This window comes from Trachinotus anak, unplaced genomic scaffold, assembly GCF_046630095.1.
Source record: "Trachinotus anak isolate AG129_WGS33_773 ecotype Australia unplaced genomic scaffold, CSIRO_AGI_Tana_v1 ptg000018l, whole genome shotgun sequence".
Classification (NCBI taxonomy): Eukaryota; Metazoa; Chordata; class Actinopteri; order Carangiformes; family Carangidae; genus Trachinotus; species Trachinotus anak.
Genome location: NW_027273869.1, coordinates 2,025,627 through 2,051,797, shown reverse-complemented (window position 1 = coordinate 2,051,797; position 26,171 = coordinate 2,025,627). Strand labels below are relative to the sequence as shown.

The 26,171-nt window shown below is 46.5% G+C and overlaps 2 protein-coding genes and 17 non-coding genes across 19 annotated transcripts; all 19 read left to right on the top strand.

Moving 5' to 3' along the window:
* The first annotated feature begins 565 nt into the window (after nucleotides 1-565).
* Nucleotides 566-636, top strand: trnag-gcc (transfer RNA glycine (anticodon GCC)). Its single transcript has one exon. It is a non-coding gene; the product is annotated as a tRNA-Gly (tRNA).
* A 724-nt stretch (nucleotides 637-1,360) lies between these two features.
* trnam-cau (transfer RNA methionine (anticodon CAU)) lies at nucleotides 1,361-1,433 on the top strand. The gene has a single exon. It is a non-coding gene; the product is annotated as a tRNA-Met (tRNA).
* A 1,224-nt stretch (nucleotides 1,434-2,657) lies between these two features.
* Nucleotides 2,658-2,728, top strand: trnag-gcc (transfer RNA glycine (anticodon GCC)). The gene has a single exon. It is a non-coding gene; the product is annotated as a tRNA-Gly (tRNA).
* A 724-nt stretch (nucleotides 2,729-3,452) lies between these two features.
* trnam-cau (transfer RNA methionine (anticodon CAU)) lies at nucleotides 3,453-3,525 on the top strand. The gene has a single exon. It is a non-coding gene; the product is annotated as a tRNA-Met (tRNA).
* Nucleotides 3,526-4,749: 1,224 nt separating this feature from the next.
* Nucleotides 4,750-4,820, top strand: trnag-gcc (transfer RNA glycine (anticodon GCC)). Its single transcript has one exon. It is a non-coding gene; the product is annotated as a tRNA-Gly (tRNA).
* A 719-nt stretch (nucleotides 4,821-5,539) lies between these two features.
* Nucleotides 5,540-5,612, top strand: trnam-cau (transfer RNA methionine (anticodon CAU)). The gene has a single exon. It is a non-coding gene; the product is annotated as a tRNA-Met (tRNA).
* Nucleotides 5,613-6,842: 1,230 nt separating this feature from the next.
* Nucleotides 6,843-6,913, top strand: trnag-gcc (transfer RNA glycine (anticodon GCC)). Its single transcript has one exon. It is a non-coding gene; the product is annotated as a tRNA-Gly (tRNA).
* Nucleotides 6,914-7,632: 719 nt separating this feature from the next.
* On the top strand, nucleotides 7,633-7,705 carry trnam-cau (transfer RNA methionine (anticodon CAU)). The gene has a single exon. It is a non-coding gene; the product is annotated as a tRNA-Met (tRNA).
* A 1,230-nt stretch (nucleotides 7,706-8,935) lies between these two features.
* Nucleotides 8,936-9,006, top strand: trnag-gcc (transfer RNA glycine (anticodon GCC)). The gene has a single exon. It is a non-coding gene; the product is annotated as a tRNA-Gly (tRNA).
* Nucleotides 9,007-9,725: 719 nt separating this feature from the next.
* trnam-cau (transfer RNA methionine (anticodon CAU)) lies at nucleotides 9,726-9,798 on the top strand. The gene has a single exon. It is a non-coding gene; the product is annotated as a tRNA-Met (tRNA).
* A 992-nt stretch (nucleotides 9,799-10,790) lies between these two features.
* trnam-cau (transfer RNA methionine (anticodon CAU)) lies at nucleotides 10,791-10,863 on the top strand. The gene has a single exon. It is a non-coding gene; the product is annotated as a tRNA-Met (tRNA).
* A 986-nt stretch (nucleotides 10,864-11,849) lies between these two features.
* trnam-cau (transfer RNA methionine (anticodon CAU)) lies at nucleotides 11,850-11,922 on the top strand. Its single transcript has one exon. It is a non-coding gene; the product is annotated as a tRNA-Met (tRNA).
* Nucleotides 11,923-13,146: 1,224 nt separating this feature from the next.
* Nucleotides 13,147-13,217, top strand: trnag-gcc (transfer RNA glycine (anticodon GCC)). Its single transcript has one exon. It is a non-coding gene; the product is annotated as a tRNA-Gly (tRNA).
* Nucleotides 13,218-13,941: 724 nt separating this feature from the next.
* Nucleotides 13,942-14,014, top strand: trnam-cau (transfer RNA methionine (anticodon CAU)). The gene has a single exon. It is a non-coding gene; the product is annotated as a tRNA-Met (tRNA).
* Nucleotides 14,015-15,238: 1,224 nt separating this feature from the next.
* On the top strand, nucleotides 15,239-15,309 carry trnag-gcc (transfer RNA glycine (anticodon GCC)). Its single transcript has one exon. It is a non-coding gene; the product is annotated as a tRNA-Gly (tRNA).
* A 724-nt stretch (nucleotides 15,310-16,033) lies between these two features.
* On the top strand, nucleotides 16,034-16,105 carry trnam-cau (transfer RNA methionine (anticodon CAU)). Its single transcript has one exon. It is a non-coding gene; the product is annotated as a tRNA-Met (tRNA).
* Nucleotides 16,106-16,804: 699 nt separating this feature from the next.
* Nucleotides 16,805-20,539, top strand: LOC139635449 (uncharacterized). Its single transcript, XM_071502810.1, has 4 exons — nucleotides 16,805-17,046; nucleotides 18,024-18,639; nucleotides 18,735-19,067; nucleotides 19,269-20,539. Exons 2-4 carry the CDS (start codon nucleotides 18,024-18,026, stop codon nucleotides 20,537-20,539), a joined length of 2,220 nt encoding a protein of 739 aa, XP_071358911.1. The 5' UTR covers nucleotides 16,805-17,046.
* Nucleotides 20,540-20,641: 102 nt separating this feature from the next.
* Nucleotides 20,642-23,991, top strand: LOC139635576 (uncharacterized). Its single transcript, XM_071503046.1, has 7 exons — nucleotides 20,642-20,861; nucleotides 21,035-21,238; nucleotides 21,372-21,899; nucleotides 22,026-22,090; nucleotides 22,218-22,471; nucleotides 22,870-23,115; nucleotides 23,301-23,991. The coding sequence occupies exons 1-7, from the start codon at nucleotides 20,678-20,680 to the stop codon at nucleotides 23,989-23,991; spliced, it is 2,172 nt and encodes a 723-aa protein (XP_071359147.1). The 5' UTR covers nucleotides 20,642-20,677.
* Nucleotides 23,992-25,251: 1,260 nt separating this feature from the next.
* On the top strand, nucleotides 25,252-25,324 carry trnam-cau (transfer RNA methionine (anticodon CAU)). The gene has a single exon. It is a non-coding gene; the product is annotated as a tRNA-Met (tRNA).
* Nucleotides 25,325-26,171: the final 847 nt, after the last annotated feature.

The window sequence follows — 26,171 nt, the reverse complement described above, 5'->3', positions numbered from 1 at the left end:
TTGTCTGTGAGGGATTCTCAGTCATTCAGGTCATTGTTATCCAAGTGTGGGGTCGGCCTATTAAGGCCATTGTTGTCATGACAGTCGTTAAGAGTTGTTGGGGTCACCTGAGGCCAAGTGTAAACGCCAGTCGTCAGAGTCTGTTGATTTCTCCTTATTTTTCCTGAACGTTTTTTCCCAATCAAAGTGTTCAGGCAACACATTGTAGATGAGTCTTTTGTAAGGGCAGGATAATGAGGAAAATGCATTTTTTGGGCCGTAGGGGGTTCATTTTTGTTGCAATATAGAGGCAAGCAACTGGCACAAAGTTGGCAGCAGGGCTAATTTTCCGCACCGTATCCAGCTTTGTTTGAATGCCCGGGACGCGTACTGCCATGTAGAGGTCAAGACGTCTTTACAACTGAATGGTGGAGCTGCATTTGCCTGCACCTCAGCTCCTCTGTGAAGGGCCTGAGAGCCTGCCAGATTTCACAGAAGAAACATGCTTTGAGAGGTAAATGGACTTTGTGTAGAAGGAAAGGGCGTGGCCCTCGGAGAGCCGTGGTATAGGATAGGGGTCACGTGAGCATTGGTGGTTCAGTGGTAGAATTCTCGCCTGCCACGCGGGAGGCCCGGGTTCGATTCCCGGCCAATGCAAAGCACTTTTTCATGTGCCCTGGTCAGATTGCCCAGCGGTGGGGTCTTTGGGGGATAATTGTACTCTTGGATAGCAAAAAAATGCTTGCAAGTATGTCTTCTTACATAAGACTTACTTGTCATGACAGTGATCTAATCTTTACTGGTATTCCTAAACTTTTAGTAGAAAACACAAGCAGGTACCTCCTAAGTGATTCCCCTGAAGCTGCCAAAGTTTCCACCAAAAGTGAACACCCAAAGTGTTCGTAGATAGCGGCAGACATGTTCAGGCCATCAATCTTGCAAGACACTCACAGTCTTGCACAGTCTGGCCCTGTCACAAACTGTTGAGCCAGGGTATAATGGGCCATTCAGTGGGCCTTGTGAGTGCAGTGATAAAAGGTCACGTGCTGGTAGGCTTTAATGGCTCAGTGGCAGAAACCTAGTCTGCCACGCGGGATCCTTGGGTTCAATTCCCAGCCAATGCAGCCCCACGCACTTCATCAAGAACACTGTGCTTCACCTGGGCATGGTCTGCTCTCAAAACAGTCAGAGTTTGGCACGTCATGAATCATAGTAGGCAATGCCGTTACTGGATGCAGCAGCTTTCTGCTAATGCACATTACTTTGGTGTTTCTTCAGGCATGGGATCCTTACCTTTAGGTGAAGGACAAGTTGTCTTTTGTGCCAGCATTACATTGAGACAGCTTCTCGATTTTTCTCATCTACGTTTCTTACTTGGTGGGCCTCGTTGGCGCAGTAGGCAGCGCGTCAGTCTCATAATCTGAAGGTCGTGAGTTCGAGCCTCACACGGGGCATGACTTTTGTTGAACCTACAAGCTTTTTCTTGAATGATAAAAGGTGTCCACATTGTCGGCAACAATACTCAGGCGGGCTTTGGCATTCAAACGTTGATTGACTGGTGTTAAGCGACCCAAAGAGTGCCAAGAAAACATTCCTCTCACCAATATGCCGCCACCACCACCAGCAGGCAGGTTGGGTCCACAGATTCATGCTGTCGGTGCCAAATTCTGACCCTATCCTTTCGCATGCCTCGGCACAAATGGTGTTCTATCGGACCAGGCTACGTTCTTCCAGCCCTCAGCTGCCCAGTTTTGGTAAGCCTGTGCTCACTGCAGACTCAGATTTCTGTCCTCGGCTGACGGGAGTGGAACCTGATGTGCTCTCCTGCATTCGTGCATTGCAGTGCTGCCACACCATTGGCTGATTGGATAATTGCATGAATAGGCATTGTGTACAGGTGTTCCTAATAAAGCGCTCTGTGAGCGGACACCGCTTACTGTGTAGGTGGAACAGTGGGAAAGGAAAATTTGTGAAACATCTCAACAGAATGAAAGCACAGACTTTGAGCTGTATGTGTGGTTGACGCAAGAGGTCAACGGGAATCCCACCGCAGAAACTACATTGTAGGTTTTTATTGTTTACTCTCAGAGTCCTACTAAATCTCAATTCATTGTTGTCTGTGAGGGATTCTCAGTCATTCAGGTCATTGTTATCCAAGTGTGGGGTCGGCCTATTAAGGCCATTGTTGTCATGACAGTCGTTAAGAGTTGCTGGGGTCACCTGAGGCCAAGTGTAAACGCCAGTCGTCAGAGTCTGTTGATTTCTCCTTATTTTTCCTGAACGTTTTTTCCCAATCAAAGTGTTCAGGCAACACATTGTAGATGAGTCTTTTGTAAGGGCAGGATAATGAGGAAAATGCATTTTTTGGGCCGTAGGGGGTTCATTTTTGTTGCAATATAGAGGCAAGCAACTGGCACAAAGTTGGCAGCAGGGCTAATTTTCCGCACCGTATCCAGCTTTGTTTGAATGCCCGGGACGCGTACTGCCATGTAGAGGTCAAGACGTCTTTACAACTGAATGGTGGAGCTGCATTTGCCTGCACCTCAGCTCCTCTGTGAAGGGCCTGAGAGCCTGCCAGATTTCACAGAAGAAACATGCTTTGAGAGGTAAATGGACTTTGTGTAGAAGGAAAGGGCGTGGCCCTCGGAGAGCCGTGGTATAGGATAGGGGTCACGTGAGCATTGGTGGTTCAGTGGTAGAATTCTCGCCTGCCACGCGGGAGGCCCGGGTTCGATTCCCGGCCAATGCAAAGCACTTTTTCATGTGCCCTGGTCAGATTGCCCAGCGGTGGGGTCTTTGGGGGATAATTGTACTCTTGGATAGCAAAAAAATGCTTGCAAATATGTCTTCTTACATAAGACTTACTTGTCATGACAGTGATCTAATCTTTACTGGTATTCCTAAACTTTTAGTAGAAAACACAAGCAGGTACCTCCTAAGTGATTCCCCTGAAGCTGCCAAAGTTTCCACCAAAAGTGAACACCCAAAGTGTTCGTAGATAGCGGCAGACATGTTCAGGCCATCGATCTTGCAAGACACTCACAGTCTTGCACAGTCTGGCCCTGTCACAAACTGTTGAGCCAGGGTATAATGGGCCATTCAGTGGTCCTTGTGAGTGCAGTGATAAAAGGTCACGTGCTGGTAGGCTTTAATGGCTCAGTGGCAGAAACCTAGTCTGCCACGCGGGATCCTTGGGTTCAATTCCCAGCCAATGCAGCCCCACGCACTTCATCAAGAACACTGTGCTTCACCTGGGCATGGTCTGCTCTCAAAACAGTCAGAGTTTGGCACGTCATGAATCATAGTAGGCAATGCCGTTACTGGATGCAGCAGCTTTCTGCTAATGCACATTACTTTGGTGTTTCTTCAGGCATGGGATCCTTACCTTTAGGTGAAGGACAAGTTGTCTTTTGTGCCAGCATTACATTGAGACAGCTTCTCGATTTTTCTCATCTACGTTTCTTACTTGGCGGGCCTCGTTGGCGCAGTAGGCAGCGCGTCAGTCTCATAATCTGAAGGTCGTGAGTTCGAGCCTCACACGGGGCATGACTTTTGTTGAACCTACAAGCTTTTTCTTGAATGATAAAAGGTGTCCACATTGTCGGGAACAATACTCAGGCGGGCTTTGGCATTCAAACGTTGATTGACTGGTGTTAAGCGACCCAAAGAGTGCCAAGAAAACATTCCTCTCACCAATATGCCGCCACCACCACCAGCAGGCAGGTTGGGTCCACAGATTCATGCTGTCGGTGCCAAATTCTGACCCTATCCTTTCGCATGCCTCGGCACAAATGGTGTTCTATCGGACCAGGCTACGTTCTTCCAGCCCTCAGCTGCCCAGTTTTGGTAAGCCTGTGCTCACTGCAGACTCAGATTTCTGTCCTCGGCTGACGGGAGTGGAACCTGATGTGCTCTCCTGCATTCGTGCATTGCAGTGCTGCCACACCATTGGCTGATTGGATAATTGCATGAATAGGCATTGTGTACAGGTGTTCCTAATAAAGCGCTCTGTGAGCGGACACCGCTTACTGTGTAGGTGGAACAGTGGGAAAGGAAAATTTGTGAAACATCTCAACAGAATGAAAGCACAGACTTTGAGCTGTATGTGTGGTTGACGCAAGAGGTCAACGGGAATCCCACCGCAGAAACTACATTGTAGGTTTTTATTGTTTACTCTCAGAGTCCTACTAAATCTCAATTCATTGTTGTCTGTGAGGGATTCTCAGTCATTCAGGTCATTGTTATCCAAGTGTGGGGTCGGCCTATTAAGGCCATTGTTGTCATGACAGTCGTTAAGAGTTGTTGGGGTCACCTGAGGCCAAGTGTAAACGCCAGTCGTCAGAGTCTGTTGATTTCTCCTTATTTTTCCTGAACGTTTTTTCCCAATCAAAGTGTTCAGGCAACACATTGTAGATGAGTCTTTTGTAAGGGCAGGATAATGAGGAAAATGCATTTTTTGGGCCGTAGGGGGTTCATTTTTGTTGCAATATAGAGGCAAGCAACTGGCACAAAGTTGGCAGCAGGGCTAATTTTCCGCACCGTATCCAGCTTTGTTTGAATGCCCGGGACGCGTACTGCCATGTAGAGGTCAAGACGTCTTTACAACTGAATGGTGGAGCTGCATTTGCCTGCACCTCAGCTCCTCTGTGAAGGGCCTGAGAGCCTGCCAGATTTCACAGAAGAAACATGCTTTGAGAGGTAAATGGACTTTGTGTAGAAGGAAAGGGCGTGGCCCTCGGAGAGCCGTGGTATAGGATAGGGGTCACGTGAGCATTGGTGGTTCAGTGGTAGAATTCTCGCCTGCCACGCGGGAGGCCCGGGTTCGATTCCCGGCCAATGCAAAGCACTTTTTCATGTGCCCTGGTCAGATTGCCCAGCGGTGGGGTCTTTGGGGGATAATTGTACTCTTGGATAGCAAAAAAATGCTTGCAAGTATGTCTTCTTACATAAGACTTACTTGTCATGACAGTGATCTAATCTTTACTGGTATTCCTAAACTTTTAGTAGAAAACACAAGCAGGTACCTCCTAAGTGATTCCCCTGAAGCTGCCAAAGTTTCCACCAAAAGTGAACACCCAAAGTGTTCGTAGATAGCGGCAGACATGTTCAGGCCATCGATCTTGCAAGACACTCACAGTCTTGCACAGTCTGGCCCTGTCACAAACTGTTGAGCCAGGGTATAATGGGCCATTCAGTGGGCCTTGTGAGTGCAGTGATAAAAGGTCACGTGCTGGTAGGCTTTAATGGCTCAGTGGCAGAAACCTAGTCTGCCACGCGGGATCCTTGGGTTCAATTCCCAGCCAATGCAGCCCCACGCACTTCATCAAGAACACTGTGCTTCACCTGGGCATGCTCTCAAAACAGTCAGAGTTTGGCACGTCATGAATCATAGTAGGCAATGCCGTTACTTGATGCAGCAGCTTTCTGCTAATGCACATTACTTTGGTGTTTCTTCAGGCATGGGATCCTTACCTTTAGGTGAAGGACAAGTTGTCTTTTGTGCCAGCATTACATTGAGACAGCTTCTCCATTTTTCTCATCTACATTTCTTACTTGGCGGGCCTCGTTGGCGCAGTAGGCAGCGCGTCAGTCTCATAATCTGAAGGTCGTGAGTTCGAGCCTCACACGGGGCATGACTTTTGTTGAACCTACAAGCTTTTTCTTGAATGATAAAAGGTGTCCACATTGTCGGCAACAATACTCAGGCGGGCTTTGGCATTCAAACGTTGATTGACTGGTGTTAAGCGACCCAAAGAGTGCCAAGAAAACATTCCTCTCACCAATATGCCGCCACCACCACCACCACCAGCAGGCAGGTTGGGTCCACAGATTCATGCTGTCGGTGCCAAATTCTGACCCTATCCTTTCGCATGCCTCGGCACAAATGGTGTTCTATCGGACCAGGCTACGTTCTTCCAGCCCTCAGCTGCCCAGTTTTGGTAAGCCTGTGCTCACTGCAGACTCAGATTTCTGTCCTCGGCTGACGGGAGTGGAACCTGATGTGCTCTCCTGCATTCGTGCATTGCAGTGCTGCCACACCATTGGCTGATTGGATAATTGCATGAATAGGCATTGTGTACAGGTGTTCCTAATAAAGCGCTCTGTGAGCGGACACCGCTTACTGTGTAGGTGGAACAGTGGGAAAGGAAAATTTGTGAAACATCTCAACAGAATGAAAGCACAGACTTTGAGCTGTATGTGTGGTTGACGCAAGAGGTCAACGGGAATCCCACCGCAGAAACTACATTGTAGGTTTTTATTGTTTACTCTCAGAGTCCTACTAAATCTCAATTCATTGTTGTCTGTGAGGGATTCTCAGTCATTCAGGTCATTGTTATCCAAGTGTGGGGTCGGCCTATTAAGGCCATTGTTGTCATGACAGTCGTTAAGAGTTGTTGGGGTCACCTGAGGCCAAGTGTAAACGCCAGTCGTCAGAGTCTGTTGATTTCTCCTTATTTTTCCTGAACGTTTTTTCCCAATCAAAGTGTTCAGGCAACACATTGTAGATGAGTCTTTTGTAAGGGCAGGATAATGAGGAAAATGCATTTTTTGGGCCGTAGGGGGTTCATTTTTGTTGCAATATAGAGGCAAGCAACTGGCACAAAGTTGGCAGCAGGGCTAATTTTCCGCACCGTATCCAGCTTTGTTTGAATGCCCGGGACGCGTACTGCCATGTAGAGGTCAAGACGTCTTTACAACTGAATGGTGGAGCTGCATTTGCCTGCACCTCAGCTCCTCTGTGAAGGGCCTGAGAGCCTGCCAGATTTCACAGAAGAAACATGCTTTGAGAGGTAAATGGACTTTGTGTAGAAGGAAAGGGCGTGGCCCTCGGAGAGCCGTGGTATAGGATAGGGGTCACGTGAGCATTGGTGGTTCAGTGGTAGAATTCTCGCCTGCCACGCGGGAGGCCCGGGTTCGATTCCCGGCCAATGCAAAGCACTTTTTCATGTGCCCTGGTCAGATTGCCCAGCGGTGAGGTCTTTGGGGGATAATTGTACTCTTGGATAGCAAAAAAATGCTTGCAAGTATGTCTTCTTACATAAGACTTACTTGTCATGACAGTGATCTAATCTTTACTGGTATTCCTAAACTTTTAGTAGAAAACACAAGCAGGTACCTCCTAAGTGATTCCCCTGAAGCTGCCAAAGTTTCCACCAAAAGTGAACACCCAAAGTGTTCGTAGATAGCGGCAGACATGTTCAGGCCATCGATCTTGCAAGACACTCACAGTCTTGCACAGTCTGGCCCTGTCACAAACTGTTGAGCCAGGGTATAATGGGCCATTCAGTGGGCCTTGTGAGTGCAGTGATAAAAGGTCACGTGCTGGTAGGCTTTAATGGCTCAGTGGCAGAAACCTAGTCTGCCACGCGGGATCCTTGGGTTCAATTCCCAGCCAATGCAGCCCCACGCACTTCATCAAGAACACTGTGCTTCACCTGGGCATGCTCTCAAAACAGTCAGAGTTTGGCACGTCATGAATCATAGTAGGCAATGCCGTTACTGGATGCAGCAGCTTTCTGCTAATGCACATTACTTTGGTGTTTCTTCAGGCATGGGATCCTTACCTTTAGGTGAAGGACAAGTTGTCTTTTGTGCCAGCATTACATTGAGACAGCTTCTCGATTTTTCTCATCTACATTTCTTACTTGGCGGGCCTCGTTGGCGCAGTAGGCAGCGCGTCAGTCTCATAATCTGAAGGTCGTGAGTTCGAGCCTCACACGGGGCATGACTTTTGTTGAACCTACAAGCTTTTTCTTGAATGATAAAAGGTGTCCACATTGTCGGCAACAATACTCAGGCGGGCTTCGGCATTCAAACGTTGATTGACTGGTGTTAAGCGACCCAAAGAGTGCCAAGAAAACATTCCTCTCACCAATATGCCGCCACCACCACCACCACCAGCAGGCAGGTTGGGTCCACAGATTCATCCTGTCGGTGCCAAATTCTGACCCTATCCTTTCGCATGCCTCGGCACAAATGGTGTTCTATCGGACCAGGCTACGTTCTTCCAGCCCTCAGCTGCCCAGTTTTGGTAAGCCTGTGCTCACTGCAGACTCAGATTTCTGTCCTCGACTGACGGGAGTGGAACCTGATGTGCTCTCCTGCATTCATGCATTGCAGTGCTGCCACACCATTGGCTGATTGGATAATTGCATGAATAGGCATTGTGTACAGGTGTTCCTAATAAAGCGCTCTGTGAGCGGACACCGCTTACTGTGTAGGTGGAACAGTGGGAAAGGAAAATTTGTGAAACATCTCAGCAGAATGAAAGCACAGACTTTGAGCTGTATGTGTGGTTGACGCAAGAGGTCAACGGGAATCCCACCGCAGAAACTACATTGTAGGTTTTTATTGTTTACTCTCAGAGTCCTACTAAATCTCAATTCATTGTTGTCTGTGAGGGATTCTCAGTCATTCAGGTCATTGTTATCCAAGTGTGGGGTCGGCCTATTAAGGCCATTGTTGTCATGACAGTCGTTAAGAGTTGTTGGGGTCACCTGAGGCCAAGTGTAAACGCCAGTCGTCAGAGTCTGTTGATTTCTCCTTATTTTTCCTGAACGTTTTTTCCCAATCAAAGTGTTCAGGCAACACATTGTAGATGAGTCTTTTGTAAGGGCAGGATAATGAGGAAAATGCATTTTTTGGGCCGTAGGGGGTTCATTTTTGTTGCAATATAGAGGCAAGCAACTGGCACAAAGTTGGCAGCAGGGCTAATTTTCCGCACCGTATCCAGCTTTGTTTGAATGCCCGGGACGCGTACTGCCATGTAGAGGTCAAGACGTCTTTACAACTGAATGGTGGAGCTGCATTTGCCTGCACCTCAGCTCCTCTGTGAAGGGCCTGAGAGCCTGCCAGATTTCACAGAAGAAACATGCTTTGAGAGGTAAATGGACTTTGTGTAGAAGGAAAGGGCGTGGCCCTCGGAGAGCCGTGGTATAGGATAGGGGTCACGTGAGCATTGGTGGTTCAGTGGTAGAATTCTCGCCTGCCACGCGGGAGGCCCGGGTTCGATTCCCGGCCAATGCAAAGCACTTTTTCATGTGCCCTGGTCAGATTGCCCAGCGGTGGGGTCTTTGGGGGATAATTGTACTCTTGGATAGCAAAAAAATGCTTGCAAGTATGTCTTCTTACATAAGACTTACTTGTCATGACAGTGATCTAATCTTTACTGGTATTCCTAAACTTTTAGTAGAAAACACAAGCAGGTACCTCCTAAGTGATTCCCCTGAAGCTGCCAAAGTTTCCACCAAAAGTGAACACCCAAAGTGTTCGTAGATAGCGGCAGACATGTTCAGGCCATCGATCTTGCAAGACACTCACAGTCTTGCACAGTCTGGCCCTGTCACAAACTGTTGAGCCAGGGTATAATGGGCCATTCAGTGGGCCTTGTGAGTGCAGTGATAAAAGGTCACGTGTTGGTAGGCTTTAATGGCTCAGTGGCAGAAACCTAGTCTGCCACGCGGGATCCTTGGGTTCAATTCCCAGCCAATGCAGCCCCACGCACTTCATCAAGAACACTGTGCTTCACCTGGGCATGCTCTCAAAACAGTCAGAGTTTGGCACGTCATGAATCATAGTAGGCAATGCCGTTACTGGATGCAGCAGCTTTCTGCTAATGCACATTACTTTGGTGTTTCTTCAGGCATGGGATCCTTACCTTTAGGTGAAGGACAAGTTGTCTTTTGTGCCAGCATTACATTGAGACAGCTTCTCGATTTTTCTCATCTACATTTCTTACTTGGCGGGCCTCGTTGGCGCAGTAGGCAGCGCGTCAGTCTCATAATCTGAAGGTCGTGAGTTTGACCCTCACACGGGGCATGACTTTTGTTGAACCTACAAGCTTTTTCTTGAATGATAAAAGGTGTCCACATTGTCGGCAACAATACTCAGGCGGGCTTCGGCATTCAAACGTTGATTGACTGGTGTTAAGCGACCCAAAGAGTGCCAAGAAAACATTCCTCTCACCAATATGCCGCCACCACCACCACCACCAGCAGGCAGGTTGGGTCCACAGATTCATGCTGTCGGTGCCAAATTCTGACCCTATCCTTTCGCATGCCTCGGCACAAATGGTGTTCTATCGGACCAGGCTACGTTCTTCCAGCCCTCAGCTGCCCAGTTTTGGTAAGCCTGTGCTCACTGCAGACTCAGATTTCTGTCCTCGGCTGACGGGAGTGGAACCTGATGTGCTCTCCTGCATTCATGCATTGCAGTGCTGCCACACCATTGGCTGATTGGATAATTGCATGAATAGGCATTGTGTACAGGTGTTCCTAATAAAGCGCTCTGTGAGCGGACACCGCTTACTGTGTAGGTGGAACAGTGGGAAAGGAAAATTTGTGAAACATCTCAGCAGAATGAAAGCACAGACTTTGAGCTGTATGTGTGGTTGACGCAAGAGGTCAACGGGAATCCCACCGCAGAAACTACATTGTAGGTTTTTATTGTTTACTCTCAGAGTCCTACTAAATCTCAATTCATTGTTGTCTGTGAGGGATTCTCAGTCATTCAGGTCATTGTTATCCAAGTGTGGGGTCGGCCTATTAAGGCCATTGTTGTCATGACAGTCGTTAAGAGTTGTTGGGGTCACCTGAGGCCAAGTGTAAACGCCAGTCGTCAGAGTCTGTTGATTTCTCCTTATTTTTTTTTCCCAATTACTGGATGCAGCAGCTTTCTGCTAATGCACATTACTTTGGTGTTTCTTCAGGCATGGGATCCTTACCTTCAGGTGAAGGACAAGTTGTCTTTTGTGCCAGCATTACATTGAGACAGCTTCTCGATTTTTCTCATCTACGTTTCTTACTTGGCGGGCCTCGTTGGCGCAGTAGGCAGCGCGTCAGTCTCATAATCTGAAGGTCGTGAGTTCGAGCCTCACACGGGGCATGACTTTTGTTGAACCTACAAGCTTTTTCTTGAATGATAAAAGGTGTCCACATTGTCGGCAACAATACTCAGGCGGGCTTCGGCATTCAAACGTTGATTGACTGGTGTTAAGCGACCCAAAGAGTGCCAAGAAAACATTCCTCTCACCAATATGCCGCCACCACCACCAGCAGGCAGGTTGGGTCCACAGATTCATGCTGTCGGTGCCAAATTCTGACCCTATCCTTTCGCATGCCTCGGCACAAATGGTGTTCTATCGGACCAGGCTACGTTCTTCCAGCCCTCAGCTGCCCAGTTTTGGTAAGCCTGTGCTCACTGCAGACTCAGATTTCTGTCCTCGGCTGACGGGAGTGGAACCTGATGTGCTCTCCTGCATTCATGCATTGCAGTGCTGCCACACCATTGGCTGATTGGATAATTGCATGAATAGGCATTGTGTACAGGTGTTCCTAATAAAGCGCTCTGTGAGCGGACACCGCTTACTGTGTAGGTGGAACAGTGGGAAAGGAAAATTTGTGAAACATCTCAGCAGAATGAAAGCACAGACTTTGAGCTGTATGTGTGGTTGACGCAAGAGGTCAACGGGAATCCCACCGCAGAAACTACATTGTAGGTTTTTATTGTTTACTCTCAGAGTCCTACTAAATCTCAATTCATTGTTGTCTGTGAGGGATTCTCAGTCATTCAGGTCATTGTTATCCAAGTGTGGGGTCGGCCTATTAAGGCCATTGTTGTCATGACAGTCGTTAAGAGTTGTTGGGGTCACCTGAGGCCAAGTGTAAACGCCAGTCGTCAGAGTCTGTTGATTTCTCCTTATTTTTTTTTCCCAATTACTGGATGCAGCAGCTTTCTGCTAATGCACATTACTTTGGTGTTTCTTCAGGCATGGGATCCTTACCTTCAGGTGAAGGACAAGTTGTCTTTTGTGCCAGCATTACATTGAGACAGCTTCTCGATTTTTCTCATCTACGTTTCTTACTTGGCGGGCCTCGTTGGCGCAGTAGGCAGCGCGTCAGTCTCATAATCTAAAGGTCGTGAGTTTGAGTCTCACACGGGGCATGACTTTTGTTGAACCTACAAGCTTTTTCTTGAATGATAAAAGGTGTCCACATTGTCGGCAACAATACTCAGGCGGGCTTCGGCATTCAAACGTTGATTGACTGGTGTTAAGCGACCCAAAGAGTGCCAAGAAAACATTCCTCTCACCAATATGCCGCCACCACCACCAGCAGGCAGGTTGGGTCCACAGATTCATGCTGTCGGTGCCAAATTCTGACCCTATCCTTTCGCATGCCTCGGCACAAATGGTGTTCTATCGGACCAGGCTACGTTCTTCCAGCCCTCAGCTGCCCAGTTTTGGTAAGCCTGTGCTCACTGCAGACTCAGATTTCTGTCCTCGGCTGACGGGAGTGGAACCTGATGTGCTCTCCTGCATTCGTGCATTGCAGTGCTGCCACACCATTGGCTGATTGGATAATTGCATGAATAGGCATTGTGTACAGGTGTTCCTAATAAAGCGCTCTGTGAGCGGACACCGCTTACTGTGTAGGTGGAACAGTGGGAAAGGAAAATTTGTGAAACATCTCAGCAGAATGAAAGCACAGACTTTGAGCTGTATGTGTGGTTGACGCAAGAGGTCAACGGGAATCCCACCGCAGAAACTACATTGTAGGTTTTTATTGTTTACTCTCAGAGTCCTACTAAATCTCAATTCATTGTTGTCTGTGAGGGATTCTCAGTCATTCAGGTCATTGTTATCCAAGTGTGGGGTCGGCCTATTAAGGCCATTGTTGTCATGACAGTCGTTAAGAGTTGTTGGGGTCACCTGAGGCCAAGTGTAAACGCCAGTCGTCAGAGTCTGTTGATTTCTCCTTATTTTTCCTGAACGTTTTTTCCCAATCAAAGTGTTCAGGCAACACATTGTAGATGAGTCTTTTGTAAGGGCAGGATAATGAGGAAAATGCATTTTTTGGGCCGTAGGGGGTTCATTTTTGTTGCAATATAGAGGCAAGCAACTGGCACAAAGTTGGCAGCAGGGCTAATTTTCCGCACCGTATCCAGCTTTGTTTGAATGCCCGGGACGCGTACTGCCATGTAGAGGTCAAGACGTCTTTACAACTGAATGGTGGAGCTGCATTTGCCTGCACCTCAGCTCCTCTGTGAAGGGCCTGAGAGCCTGCCAGATTTCACAGAAGAAACATGCTTTGAGAGGTAAATGGACTTTGTGTAGAAGGAAAGGGCGTGGCCCTCGGAGAGCCGTGGTATAGGATAGGGGTCACGTGAGCATTGGTGGTTCAGTGGTAGAATTCTCGCCTGCCACGCGGGAGGCCCGGGTTCGATTCCCGGCCAATGCAAAGCACTTTTTCATGTGCCCTGGTCAGATTGCCCAGCGGTGGGGTCTTTGGGGGATAATTGTACTCTTGGATAGCAAAAAAATGCTTGCAAGTATGTCTTCTTACATAAGACTTACTTGTCATGACAGTGATCTAATCTTTACTGGTATTCCTAAACTTTTAGGAGAAAACACAAGCAGGTACCTCCTAAGTGATTCCCCTGAAGCTGCCAAAGTTTCCACCAAAAGTGAACACCCAAAGTGTTCGTAGATAGCGGCAGACATGTTCAGGCCATCGATCTTGCAAGACACTCACAGTCTTGCACAGTCTGGCCCTGTCACAAACTGTTGAGCCAGGGTATAATGGGCCATTCAGTGGGCCTTGTGAGTGCAGTGATAAAAGGTCACGTGCTGGTAGGCTTTAATGGCTCAGTGGCAGAAACCTAGTCTGCCACGAGGGATCCTTGGGTTCAATTCCCAGCCAATGCAGCCCCACGCACTTCATCAAGAACACTGTGCTTCACCTGCGCATGGTCTGCTCTCAGAACAGTCAGAGTTTGGCACGTCATGAATCATAGTAGGCAATGCCGTTACTGGATGCAGCAGCTTTCTGCTAATGCACATTACTTTGGTGTTTCTTCAGGCATGGGATCCTTACCTTTAGGTGAAGGACAAGTTGTCTTTTGTGCCAGCATTACATTGAGACAGCTTCTCGATTTTTCTCATCTACATTTCTTACTTGGCGGGCCTCGTTGGCGCAGTAGGCAGCGCGTCAGTCTCATAATCTGAAGGTCGTGAGTTCGAGCCTCACACGGGGCATGACTTTTGTTGAACCTACAAGCTTTTTCTTGAATGATAAAAGGTGTCCACATTGTCGGCAACAATACTCAGGCGGGCTTTGGCATTCAAACGTTGATTGACTGGTGTTAAGCGACCCAAAGAGTGCCAAGAAAACATTCCTCTCACCAATATGCCGCCACCACCACCAGCAGGCAGGTTGGGTCCACAGATTCATGCTGTCGGTGCCAAATTCTGACCCTATCCTTTCGCATGCCTCGGCACAAATGGTGTTCTATCGGACCAGGCTACGTTCTTCCAGCCCTCAGCTGCCCAGTTTTGGTAAGCCTGTGCTCACTGCAGACTCAGATTTCTGTCCTCGACTGACGGGAGTGGAACCTGATGTGCTCTCCTGCATTCATGCATTGCAGTGCTGCCACACCATTGGCTGATTGGATAATTGCATGAATAGGCATTGTGTACAGGTGTTCCTAATAAAGCGCTCTGTGAGCGGACACCGCTTACTGTGTAGGTGGAACAGTGGGAAAGGAAAATTTGTGAAACATCTCAGCAGAATGAAAGCACAGACTTTGAGCTGTATGTGTGGTTGACGCAAGAGGTCAACGGGAATCCCACCGCAGAAACTACATTGTAGGTTTTTATTGTTTACTCTCAGAGTCCTACTAAATCTCAATTCATTGTTGTCTGTGAGGGATTCTCAGTCATTAAGGTCATTGTTATCCAAGTGTGGGGTCGGCCTATTAAGGCCATTGTTGTCATGACAGTCGTTAAGAGTTGTTGGGGTCACCTGAGGCCAAGTGTAAACGCCAGTCGTCAGAGTCTGTTGATTTCTCCTTATTTTTCCTGAACGTTTTTTCCCAATCAAAGTGTTCAGGCAACACATTGTAGATGAGTCTTTTGTAAGGGCAGGATAATGAGGAAAATGCATTTTTTGGGCCGTAGGGGGTTCATTTTTGTTGCAATATAGAGGCAAGCAACTGGCACAAAGTTGGCAGCAGGGCTAATTTTCCGCACCGTATCCAGCTTTGTTTGAATGCCCGGGACGCGTACTGCCATGTAGAGGTCAAGACGTCTTTACAACTGAATGGTGGAGCTGCATTTGCCTGCACCTCAGCTCCTCTGTGAAGGGCCTGAGAGCCTGCCAGATTTCACAGAAGAAACATGCTTTGAGAGGTAAATGGACTTTGTGTAGAAGGAAAGGGCGTGGCCCTCGGAGAGCCGTGGTATAGGATAGGGGTCACGTGAGCATTGGTGGTTCAGTGGTAGAATTCTCGCCTGCCACGTGGGAGGCCCGGGTTCGATTCCCGGCCAATGCAAAGCACTTTTTCATGTGCCCTGGTCAGATTGCCCAGCGGTGGGGTCTTTGGGGGATAATTGTACTCTTGGATAGCAAAAAAATGCTTGCAAGTATGTCTTCTTACATAAGACTTACTTGTCATGACAGTGATCTAATCTTTACTGGTATTCCTAAACTTTTAGTAGAAAACACAAGCAGGTACCTCCTAAGTGATTCCCCTGAAGCTGCCAAAGTTTCCACCAAAAGTGAACACCCAAAGTGTTCGTAGATAGCGGCAGACATGTTCAGGCCATCGATCTTGCAAGACACTCACAGTCTTGCACAGTCTGGCCCTGTCACAAACTGTTGAGCCAGGGTATAATGGGCCATTCAGTGGTCCTTGTGAGTGCAGTGATAAAAGGTCACGTGCTGGTAGGCTTTAATGGCTCAGTGGCAGAAACCTAGTCTGCCACGCGGGATCCTTGGGTTCAATTCCCAGCCAATGCAGCCCCACGCACTTCATCAAGAACACTGTGCTTCACCTGGGCATGGTCTGCTCTCAAAACAGTCAGAGTTTGGCACGTCATGAATCATAGTAGGCAATGCCGTTACTGGATGCAGCAGCTTTCTGCTAATGCACATTACTTTGGTGTTTCTTCAGGCATGGGATCCTTACCTTTAGGTGAAGGACAAGTTGTCTTTTGTGCCAGCATTACATTGAGACAGCTTCTCGATTTTTCTCATCTACATTTCTTACTTGGCGGGCCTCGTTGGCGCAGTAGGCAGCGCGTCAGTCTCATAATCTGAAGGTCGTGAGTCGAGCCTCACACGGGGCATGACTTTTGTTGAACCTACAAGCTTTTTCTTGAATGATAAAAGGTGTCCACATTGTCGGCAACAATACTCAGGCGGGCTTCGGCATTCAAACGTTGATTGACTGGTGTTAAGCGACCCAAAGAGTGCCAAGAAAACATTCCTCTCACCAATATGCCGCCACCACCACCAGCAGGCAGGTTGGGTCCACAGATTCATGCTGTCGGTGCCAAATTCTGACCCTATCCTTTCGCATGCCTCGGCACAAATGGTGTTCTATCGGACCAGGCTACGTTCTTCCAGCCCTCAGCTGCCCAGTTTTGGTAAGCCTGTGCTCACTGCAGCCTCAGATTTCTGTCCTCGGCTGACGGGAGTGGAACCTGATGTGCTCTCCTGCATTCATGCATTGCAGTGCTGCCACACCATTGGCTGATTGGATAATTGCATGAATAGGCATTGTGTACAGGTGTTCCTAATAAAGCGCTCTGTGAGCGGACACCGCTTACTGTGTAGGTGGAACAGTGGGAAAGGAAAATTTGTGAAACATCTCAGCAGAATGAAAGCACAGACTTTGAGCTGTATGTGTGGTTGACGCAAGAGGTCAACGGGAATCCCACCGCAGAAACTACATTGTAGGTTTTTATTGTTTACTCTCAGAGTCCTACTAAATCTCAATTCATTGTTGTCTGTGAGGGATTCTCAGTCATTCAGTCATGGCTCCCTGCCACCTGAGAGTCGAGCTAATTCTTGGTAGTGACAGCCAATCAGCTTTCCGTCTGCTACCAAAAATCTACCACAATTTGTCTGCCATGGCCAATCAGCGCTCGTATCGCTACCAAGATTTGCCTCCGGACCCACCAAGAATTGACCAATCGCTGTCTACGACTGCCCAGAGGCGGTCTTACGTTACGAACGACAACGAGAAGGACGTAATACCATTGAACTTCTTATCGGCATTTCGAACGTAAGTCAATATTTTATGGTTTTTGACAATATTAATACATTCGCAAATAAAAAACAAAACATTTTTTTTTATCGAGTAACCCCTGGCTTAGAAACGTAATGACTAGCTAATAACGCTAACGTTACCAGTCCCGTCACTGTAAACGGTTTGCTTTTCCGACAGCAACTCCGTGATTTCATGCTAATATTAGCCTTTATCATAGCTATGTCGGTAGAAAATTAATTTAACGTTGGTACATGTGACTGACAGACTAGCCTACTTGTTGATGACAGTAATACTGTAACGTTTCCGTGGTCAGTTTGTTAGCATTACTATTGCATTTTACTTTAGCACATGGATGATACGAATGTTTCTTGTAAACGAGTGAATACATAGATTACACTGTCTAATAAAGTGGTGGAAAGTACTGTACTTAAGTACAATTTTGCGACACGTGCTGTACAAGAATATAGCCATGTTATTTTATGCGGATTCAGATTATAATAGAAAATAATATATATACATTACTCCTCAAAGGACCATTCTGCATAATGAACATTTTTTCTTTTAGTACTTAAAGTACATTATACACTTATACTTGTGTAGTTTCATTTAAGTAAAAAAATGTTTTACTTAAATGAACATTTGTTCACTTGAAACACAGTACTTCCACTACTGAACTTATTTTGTGAGAGGGAGGCAGACCGCTCCGGTCCAGTGGGGGTTCCTCATCCACTACCCCTTAATTATTAAATCCTCTTTGTGCCAGATGTGCTTAGCTGTGGTTAATGGTATATAATACTTGTGTTAGTACATGTCACTCCCCTATAACGCTTTACCTCTGACTCATAGTGATCCTGGGATGTTATCTGACATTTTGAGGCTGTGTAAAATATATACCTTGAGCATGACATAAAATCCACATTACAGTGTAACCATGAGTTAGTGTAATTAAACCTGTGTCTCTGTGTTCTTTATATTTTCATTTTTTAATTTAGATGGAACCTTGCTTCAGGAGACAGGCTGATGGCAGTCTAAATCTTACAGACACAATTGAAGCAGCGAAGGTGAAGGAAAGCAACAAAGGAAAGCCGTGGACGCGACCCATGTCCCCAGAGGGAGTGCTGGACAAGGCCAGAAACGCTTTAATTCAGCACCACGGAGATCCATCAAACAGGAAACACCTGCTGGGTTTCTTTGAAATCCAGTTTGGTGTTTATCGTGGGCAGACCTTCAGATGGTTGGCTGAAAATGCCTTGGGATATGCTGCTTACCTGGTGGCAGCAATGAAGAGGGACCCCACAGGAGGCAGCAAAGACTCCCAAGACCATGCCCACAACAAAGAGTGTTTCAGGGAGTACATTGAGCTCTTTCCTTCTGGCAGAATTGCCATTGCCATGAAGGAAGAGCAATATGCTGAGAGAACTCCCAAGCATGCTGCCACCACCCAGCTCTCTCCACCCACTCAGCAGGTTGCCACCACCCAGCTCTCTCCAACCCCTAAGCACGCTGCCACCTCTTCTCTTCGCTCTCTCTTGGTTAGGAGGCTGCCTGACCAGAATATCCTGAGCAAAAGTGTACAAAGGCTGGTTTCTCCCTTCAAAGCCAAACCTTGTAAGCAAACAACACATTTAGTTATTTATGTTTAATATTTATTGCTGTTCACTACTCATGATGCTTATCTGTTTGTCATGCTTTTTGTGTTTTAGCTTTAACCAGGGCACATACACGGCCATCACCCACCCTCACCAACCCGACGGTGTCCACTGAGGCAGCCGCAGGACCCTCAGCCACCCTCACCAACCCGACGGTGTCCACTGAGGCAGCCGCAGGACCCTCAGCCACCCTCACCAACCCGACGGTGTCCACTGAGGCAGCCGCAGGACCCTCAGCCACCATCACCAACCCGACAGTATCCACTGAGGTGACCACAGGGCCTTCAGCCACCCTCACCAGCCTCTCTGCGTCTGCTGAGCTAGATGACAGCACACTGCTGGCAGAGGCAATTCGGTATGAGGAGGCACAGGAGGCACATGTGGCACGTATGTATCTACTCATTGAAAACATACAAAACAATATTAACTACTGCAAAGTTTGTTGGTCTGTGAGTGGTACTGGTCCTGATCATTTAACAAAACAAAACATAATTTAACATCAATTTAACAAATTTCCTTTCCTGGGATAATAAAAGAAAGTGAAGTAAGTTTGGATTTGTTTAATTCTATTTTTTTGTTTATTTCCAGCACAACGAGTCTGTCTTCCAGCTGGCTGGATACACACCTTGCCTGAAGTGGACCAAAAGTGGATCTCAAAGGCCCTGTTCCGGTGGACAGCGCAGGGGCATCCTGAGCTGGACTTCAGCAGGGTGGACAAACTTTGGTGGTATCCTCCACAGGTACCACTGAGGACCAGTAATTCTCCTCCATTAGAGAATTACTTTGGCCATTCCCTGCTGCTCTGGATGCCACGAAAGCTCTGGCAAGTCAAGCTGACCTGTCCGCATCCAGACTGTCACAAAGAACTTCTGACCTCAGCTGGCCTGCATCAGAAGATCAGGCAGGTGGTGGCTGTGGGAAAGATGTACTTTGTGGCATCTGAGTACCTAGCCTGTCGAAGATGCAAGCGGAAAGTCATCAGCTGGAGCCATGGCATCGTCTCTCAGCTTGACATTGGCCACAGGATGCAGTTCCCTTGCATCCTAACATCAAAACTTGCGTGTGATGTTGAGGTAGCCAGTTTGATGCGTCAACGCGGGCTCGGAAACAGCAGCAGCCAAATCCAGCGAAAGCTGCAGGAGCGTCATGCTGAAGTCTGGTTGCAGAAGACAGTCCAGTACCTGACAGACTGCAAGGGGATTGCCAGCGCTGTCAAATCAGGCCTGATCTTACCGGTGACATTTGAACCGCCACCTGCCATGCTGCCTGTACCCAAGCACCGGTGGCTGATGCAAGTTTATGCCCAGGATGTCCTGCAAAGGCTGGAGGAAATCAAGGCCGCCATCACTTCACAATATGGTCGTATCCTAAAGATGGACTCCACAAAAAAGGTGGCCCGAAAGCTTGCAGGACGCAGCTATGGCACTGCAACCTGGGCAACCAACGTTGGGAATGAGCACGGACAGGTGATCATGTCTGTGCTCACAGCGAGTGAAGGCTTTGGTCTTGGGCCGATGATCGAAGGCCTCATAAAGAGATACAGAGTGGCTGGGGTAGCGCCTCCTGAGATACTGTATGTTGACAGAGACTGCTGTGGCAACACTCTTCTGAGGAGGATGTTTGAAGAGTGGGACCAGCTGATAATCCGCCTTGACATATGGCACTTCATGCGGAGGTTTGCTGTGGGCTGCACCACTGACTCTCACCAGTTGTACGCCACCTTCATGAGTCGCCTCAGCCACTGTATTTTCATGTGGGACCAGGATGACCTGACAGCTCTGAAAGAGGCTAAGCGTGCAGAGCTAGTAGCTGACGGGAGATACCCATCTGCGGCTGATGTGGTGCGCTGTATCAACTGAAGTGAGTTAGCTCTGCATTGCAGAAGAACCACACGTGGGGCGAAGGAGACCCAGGTTCTGATTGAGAGCCATATCCAGGCCTTTGATGGAGATGCTGGTCGTGACACTCTGGGAGTCCCACTGATCAACTCGGCCCGGATGAGTGAAATCTGGAAGTCCCAGAGGAAACATCTGGCCTGCATCCAGGATCCTCCTGGTGTGCAGCTCTACATGCAGACCGGAACAGTATTAAAGGGAGGGCACCGTCTGCCAACCTACCGCTGTGCCAGAGGCTCTACATCTCTAGAGTCATTTCACCTCCACCTCAATCGTTTCATTCCCGGTAAATATGTGAATCTTTTTTCACATTCTAATAGTTACTAAGTGACTTTATTAAAATATGATTCGGTTTTTGTTATTTAACTGTAGGAACAGCTTTTCATGTATTCATAATAAATGTTTTCATAGTCTTAGCATTTAAATGTATTTTTTAACATTTCTGAATTTACTTTACAGGTACACTGGCAAGTGACACCTTCTTCCAGGCGTATCTTTTGGATGGACTTGCAAGGTGGAATGAGGACCGGGCTGTGGCAGCAACAACTGATGAGCAGCAGCCGCACTCCTACAATCATCTTCTCCGTCATGCAGCAAATACTCTTGCAGAGGAGGTTCTGGGGAAGAAGATCATCCCTTACATCGGGCCAAGCATATACACTGGTAGATATCTATTATAATTGTTGTTTTTGGTGACAATTTAATTAAAGTTCACAAATATCGTTTTACCACAGAGTGATTATATAATGTCCTGGTATATTATCTAATTGTTTGTCAATGTTTTTATATTTTAAAGATGAGCTGATCGGAGTGGAATACCTTTATCAGCAAACTGGTAAAGTTCTGCAGGACTACAAGTTGGCCATTGCAGAGTCAGAGACTGCTGATGTTGACATAGAAGTGGATGAAGGTTATGCTGAACTTGAAGAGTTTCAAGACATCACTGTTCCCACGTTTGACACAGAACGAACACCTGCTGCTTCCTCACAAGCATCAGTGTCTGCAGCATCCGTGATCTCGTCATTTCCAACTCCTTCAGCAACCAGCTCCATGCCATCAGTGTCTGCAGTCCCTCCATCATTTCTGTCATCTCCTACAACCAGCTCCATGCCATCAGTGTCTGCAGTCCCTCCATCATTTCTGTCATCTCCTACAACCAGCTCCATGCCATCAGTGTCTGCGGTCCCCCCATCATTTCTGTCATCTCCTACAACCAGCTCCATGCCATCAGTGTCTGCGGTCCCCCCATCACTTGTGTCATCTTTAGCAACCAGCTCCCCGCTCACGCAGTCAAATCCAGCACCCTCTCCTGGAGCACTTAGCTGTGAGTTTTAGCTTAGTATTCACACAGTGTCACTTTGTTGTGACACTGACTCTAAGTGTATATTTGTCATAAAGACTTAAAGACAAATTTAAATTTGTTTTTAATATTTACCCTTTTTTCATGTAGCTCCAGTGGGCCAACTGTCAGCAGAAACTGATGTTCTAACATCTGAAGAGTCGATGTCACATGACGTAAAAGTGCACAGAGTACACAGTCCCTTTTAAATGTACTTTTACATGTTTGTAAAAAGAAATCTGGGTTATGTTGGCTGTGCTCTCACAGGTGTAAGAATAGCTAACAAATTATCATTCCTTTTAGGATTCTGTTGGACCTGACAATATACAGGGGTATGGAGCCGTGCAGGACTTGGCAGAGTTTTTGGTTGGTCTCAGAGACCACCGTCTTGCCTTGACTGGAGAGGAGTGCGCCCAGATCATCACCCTGTGGCAGGCATTGGGGGAGTATGACAAGAAGAAGACTGTTTACCCACCACGTCACCAAACCAACCTAAAAAAGGGACGTTTCAGAGCCACTAAAAAGATTGTGGCACCAGGTGTGGAGAGCACTAAAAGGTATGTTAAATAAGGCAAACTCAGTCTTGATTATCCAAAAATATTTTAAATAACTGAAACAGGCCAAAATATTGTGTCTGGCTTTGTTCGTTAAGTAACATTTATTAAAAGATCCCCAACACCCATAGGTGATGCCTTGACAACCACCCAGCTTTCCTGGTGTCCAAAACATACACAGATAAATTACATAATATGTACAATAGTAGTGGCAGTAAGTAAAGGCTTCATAAATAAAACAAGACAAGGCAACATAACTGCACTGATATCACTGGTATTACAAACAAAACAGACAAAACAACTAACAAAAAAGGAAAATAGAACAATAAAAATAAAACAGACTAAGCGTCACATAGAAAACAATCCGATATTAATAATATGTATTCTATTGCTATTTGCAGGTGCTTTGTTGGGGCTCACAGTCCTGCACAGTGGCCTGACTGCAATAGAGTGGTGGAGGCCATCTTCACAAGGCTCTGTGCTCTCTACCCAAACCCTGTGCGCCATGACGGAGTGAGGTTGTCACGGTTTACGATGGTGGCACGTGCTTACAAGAACATCCGGGAGTGCATTATCACCAATGCTAAGGTGATGAGCGAGACTACCATCCAGCTACCAGAGGTGAATGCTGCAACAGCCACACAATGGTGAGTAAATTAGTATGCTTCATATACATGCCTTATACATGCAGCCGTAATTAGTTTTCATAACATTATGGCTGGCTCAGCAAAAGGATGTAAATCTAAATGAAGTAGACATTTTACAAAAAGCAACACACTACATGAGAGGATGCAAAATGTTTATTTATATTGGTTGTTCTTTGTTTTCCCAGGTTCAGCAGGCGTTGCAGGTCACAGGAAAAAGAGATTCTAAAGCAAGGTGTCCCAGCTCCAGATGCACCCATGGCAGGACCTGAGAAGCTTCCTGTGGCTATGCAGAAAGGACCAACACTGCATTCTGGCAATTTGGCTGAGCCTCACATTTTCATCCTGCCACCAAACACTGCTGGAGAGGCAAAGCTCAAAGGCAGACCACAACCTCAGGTTGTGTCCCAGACACTTACACATCCTGTCATTGCACCAGCACCACCCGTCGCTCTCCCCTTCGTTTTACCATCTGTGCAGCTTCCTACAGTGCCTGGACCATCACAAGTGATGGCTGCACCAGGAACCTCACAGATGATTTTCTACAACCCCCCGTCAGCTTCAGCTATTCCACCATCGGCTCAAACTCAGACATCCAGTCAACCTGCTCCTTACACAACTCAGCAATACAGGAAGAGAAAACAGGAGAGGGAGCTCAGTGGCTCTTTCAAAAGAAAATACATTAAAAAGACAGATGTAATCCTTTGCAGCAAGTGCAAGAAAGAGAGAAAGCCACCATCACATCTTCAATACTTTGGCAACTGGTACTGTGAGGTGTCTGAGACTCAGTCATATGACGAATGGAGGGCTGTTCTGGAGAAACGAGGTTACGGGAAAAAAAAAGGACAGAAAACAGAGGACAACCCTCCACCTCCTTAAAATTTGTTTATTTATGTATATTATTTAATCTGTTATTATTATTTTTTTATGTTGTCCCATAGTAGGTAGTCTACGTGTAAATATAAAGTTATTTTTTCTTTTTTCTTACTTTTTTCTTATTTTCTTTTACTTGTAAGTCAACACATGTGAAATAGACAGAGGTCAGGGTATGTGTTGGTGCTTGTGTGTGAGTGCAGTGGGGATTTTGGTCGGGTTGTGCTTAGGTTTGTGCCTTTATGTTTTTTGTTCATTTTGTTTTTTATCTTGCACCTTATTATTTTATTGCACTGCATTGTTGCCATGGGAAAGAAACTGACATTGTCAGGTCAATCAGATGGAGCTTATTTTAGTTATTTAGTTATTTTATGCTTCATTTAATATTTATTTATGCCTTAAGTTATTGATGTTACACTTCATCATCATCATTGTTGTTATTTTTTATTATTATCATGATTATTCTTATTATTATTATTAGTAGTAGTAGTAGTAGTAGCAGCAGTAGCATTTTTACTATTATTCTTATATTGGCATTGTTGTGGTAACTATATTTATTATTGTATTGTTAGTATTTCTGTTATTATTATTATTATTATTACTCTTATAATTGTTATTATTATTATTGCTCTTATAAATGTTATTATTATTATTGCTCTTATAATTGTTATTATTATTATTGCTCTTAAAATCGTTATAACTATATTAAAAACATAAAATTAGTTCAGATATCTTTGTTTTCATTCATCTTCTTCCTTGTCTTCTTCCTCTTAATGATTTAAATTTTAACAGCTACTTAATGAGGCAGGATTACCTCAATCCAAATGATGTAAATAATTAACTATGGATTATATTTGTCATACTTGGTGCTTTCATTAACACATATGGTCCTTAGTTTAGTTCTTTATTAGGCCTGCTTCACATCTATGTATTATTTTAGTAGCTATCATACATATTTATTGGTGTATGTGATCAAAATCAGATGGAAATGAACGGGATTCGAACCGGCGAACTCAGGGTGCATGTCACGGATTTTTGATAACCTTTGATAGACTAATGGGCGCAGGCCTTGGCGCAGTAGGCAGCGCGTCAGTCTCATAATCTGAAGGTCGTGAGTTCGAGCCTCACACGGGGCATGACTTTTGTTGAACCTACAAGCTTTTTCTTGAATGATAAAAGGTGTCCACATTGTCGGCAACAATACTCAGGCGGGCTTCGGCATTCAAACCTTCTCGATTTTTCTCATCTACATTTCTTACTTGGCGGGCCTCGTTGGCGCAGTAGGCAGCGTGTCAGTCTCATAATCTGAAGGTCGTGAGTTTGAGCCTCACACAGGGCATGACTTTTGTTGAACCTACAAGCTTTTTCTTGAATGATAAAAGGTGTCCACATTGTTGGCAACAATACTCAGGCGGGCTTCGGCATTCAAACGTTGATTGACTGGTGTTAAGGGACCCAAAGAGTGCCAAGAAAACATTCCTCTCACCAATATGCCGCCACCACCACCACCACCAGCAGGCAGGTTGGGTCCACAGATTCATGCTGTCGGTGCCAAATTCTGACCCTATCCTTTCGCATGCCTCGGCACAAATGGTGTTCTATCGGACCAGGCTACGTTCTTCCAGCCCTCAGCTGCCCAGTTTTGGTAAGCCTGTGCTCACTGCAGCCTCAGATTTCTGTCCTCGGCTGACGGGAGGGGAACCTGAGGTGCTCTCCTGCATTCATGCATTGCAGTGCTGCCACACCATTGGCTGATTGGATAATTGCATGAATAGGCATTGTGTACAGGTGTTCCTAATAAAGTGCTCTGTGAGCGGACACCGCTTACTGTGTAGGTGGAACAGTGGGAAAGGAAAATTTGTGAAACATCTCAGCAGAATGAAAGCACAGACTTTGAGCTGTATGTGTGGTTGACGCAAGAGGTCAACGGGAATCCCACCATAGAAACTACATTGTAGGTTTTTATTATTAAATCTCAATTCATTGTTGTCTGTGAGGGATTCTCAGTCATTCAGGTCATTGTTATCCAAGTGTGGGGTCGGCCTATTAAGGCCATTGTTGTAATGACAGTCGTTAAAAGTTGTTGGGGTCACCTGAGGCCAAGTGTAAACGCCAGTCGTCAGAGTCTGTTGATTTCTCCTTATTTTTCCTGAACATTTTTTCCCATTCAAAGTGTTCATGCAACA

Coding starts and splice junctions, on each gene's coding strand:
- LOC139635449 (XM_071502810.1), top strand. CDS start 18,024: ATGGAACCTTGCTTCAGGAGACAGGCTGATGGCAGTCTAAATCTTACA. Junction 18,640..18,734: donor TCCCTTCAAAGCCAAACCTT/GTAAGCAAACAA, acceptor TTTGTGTTTTAG/CTTTAACCAGGGCACATACA. Junction 19,068..19,268: donor ACAGGAGGCACATGTGGCAC/GTATGTATCTAC, acceptor GTTTATTTCCAG/CACAACGAGTCTGTCTTCCA.
- LOC139635576 (XM_071503046.1), top strand. CDS start 20,678: ATGAGTGAAATCTGGAAGTCCCAGAGGAAACATCTGGCCTGCATCCAG. Junction 21,900..22,025: donor CTCTCCTGGAGCACTTAGCT/GTGAGTTTTAGC, acceptor TTTTTCATGTAG/CTCCAGTGGGCCAACTGTCA. Junction 23,116..23,300: donor GCTGCAACAGCCACACAATG/GTGAGTAAATTA, acceptor TTGTTTTCCCAG/GTTCAGCAGGCGTTGCAGGT.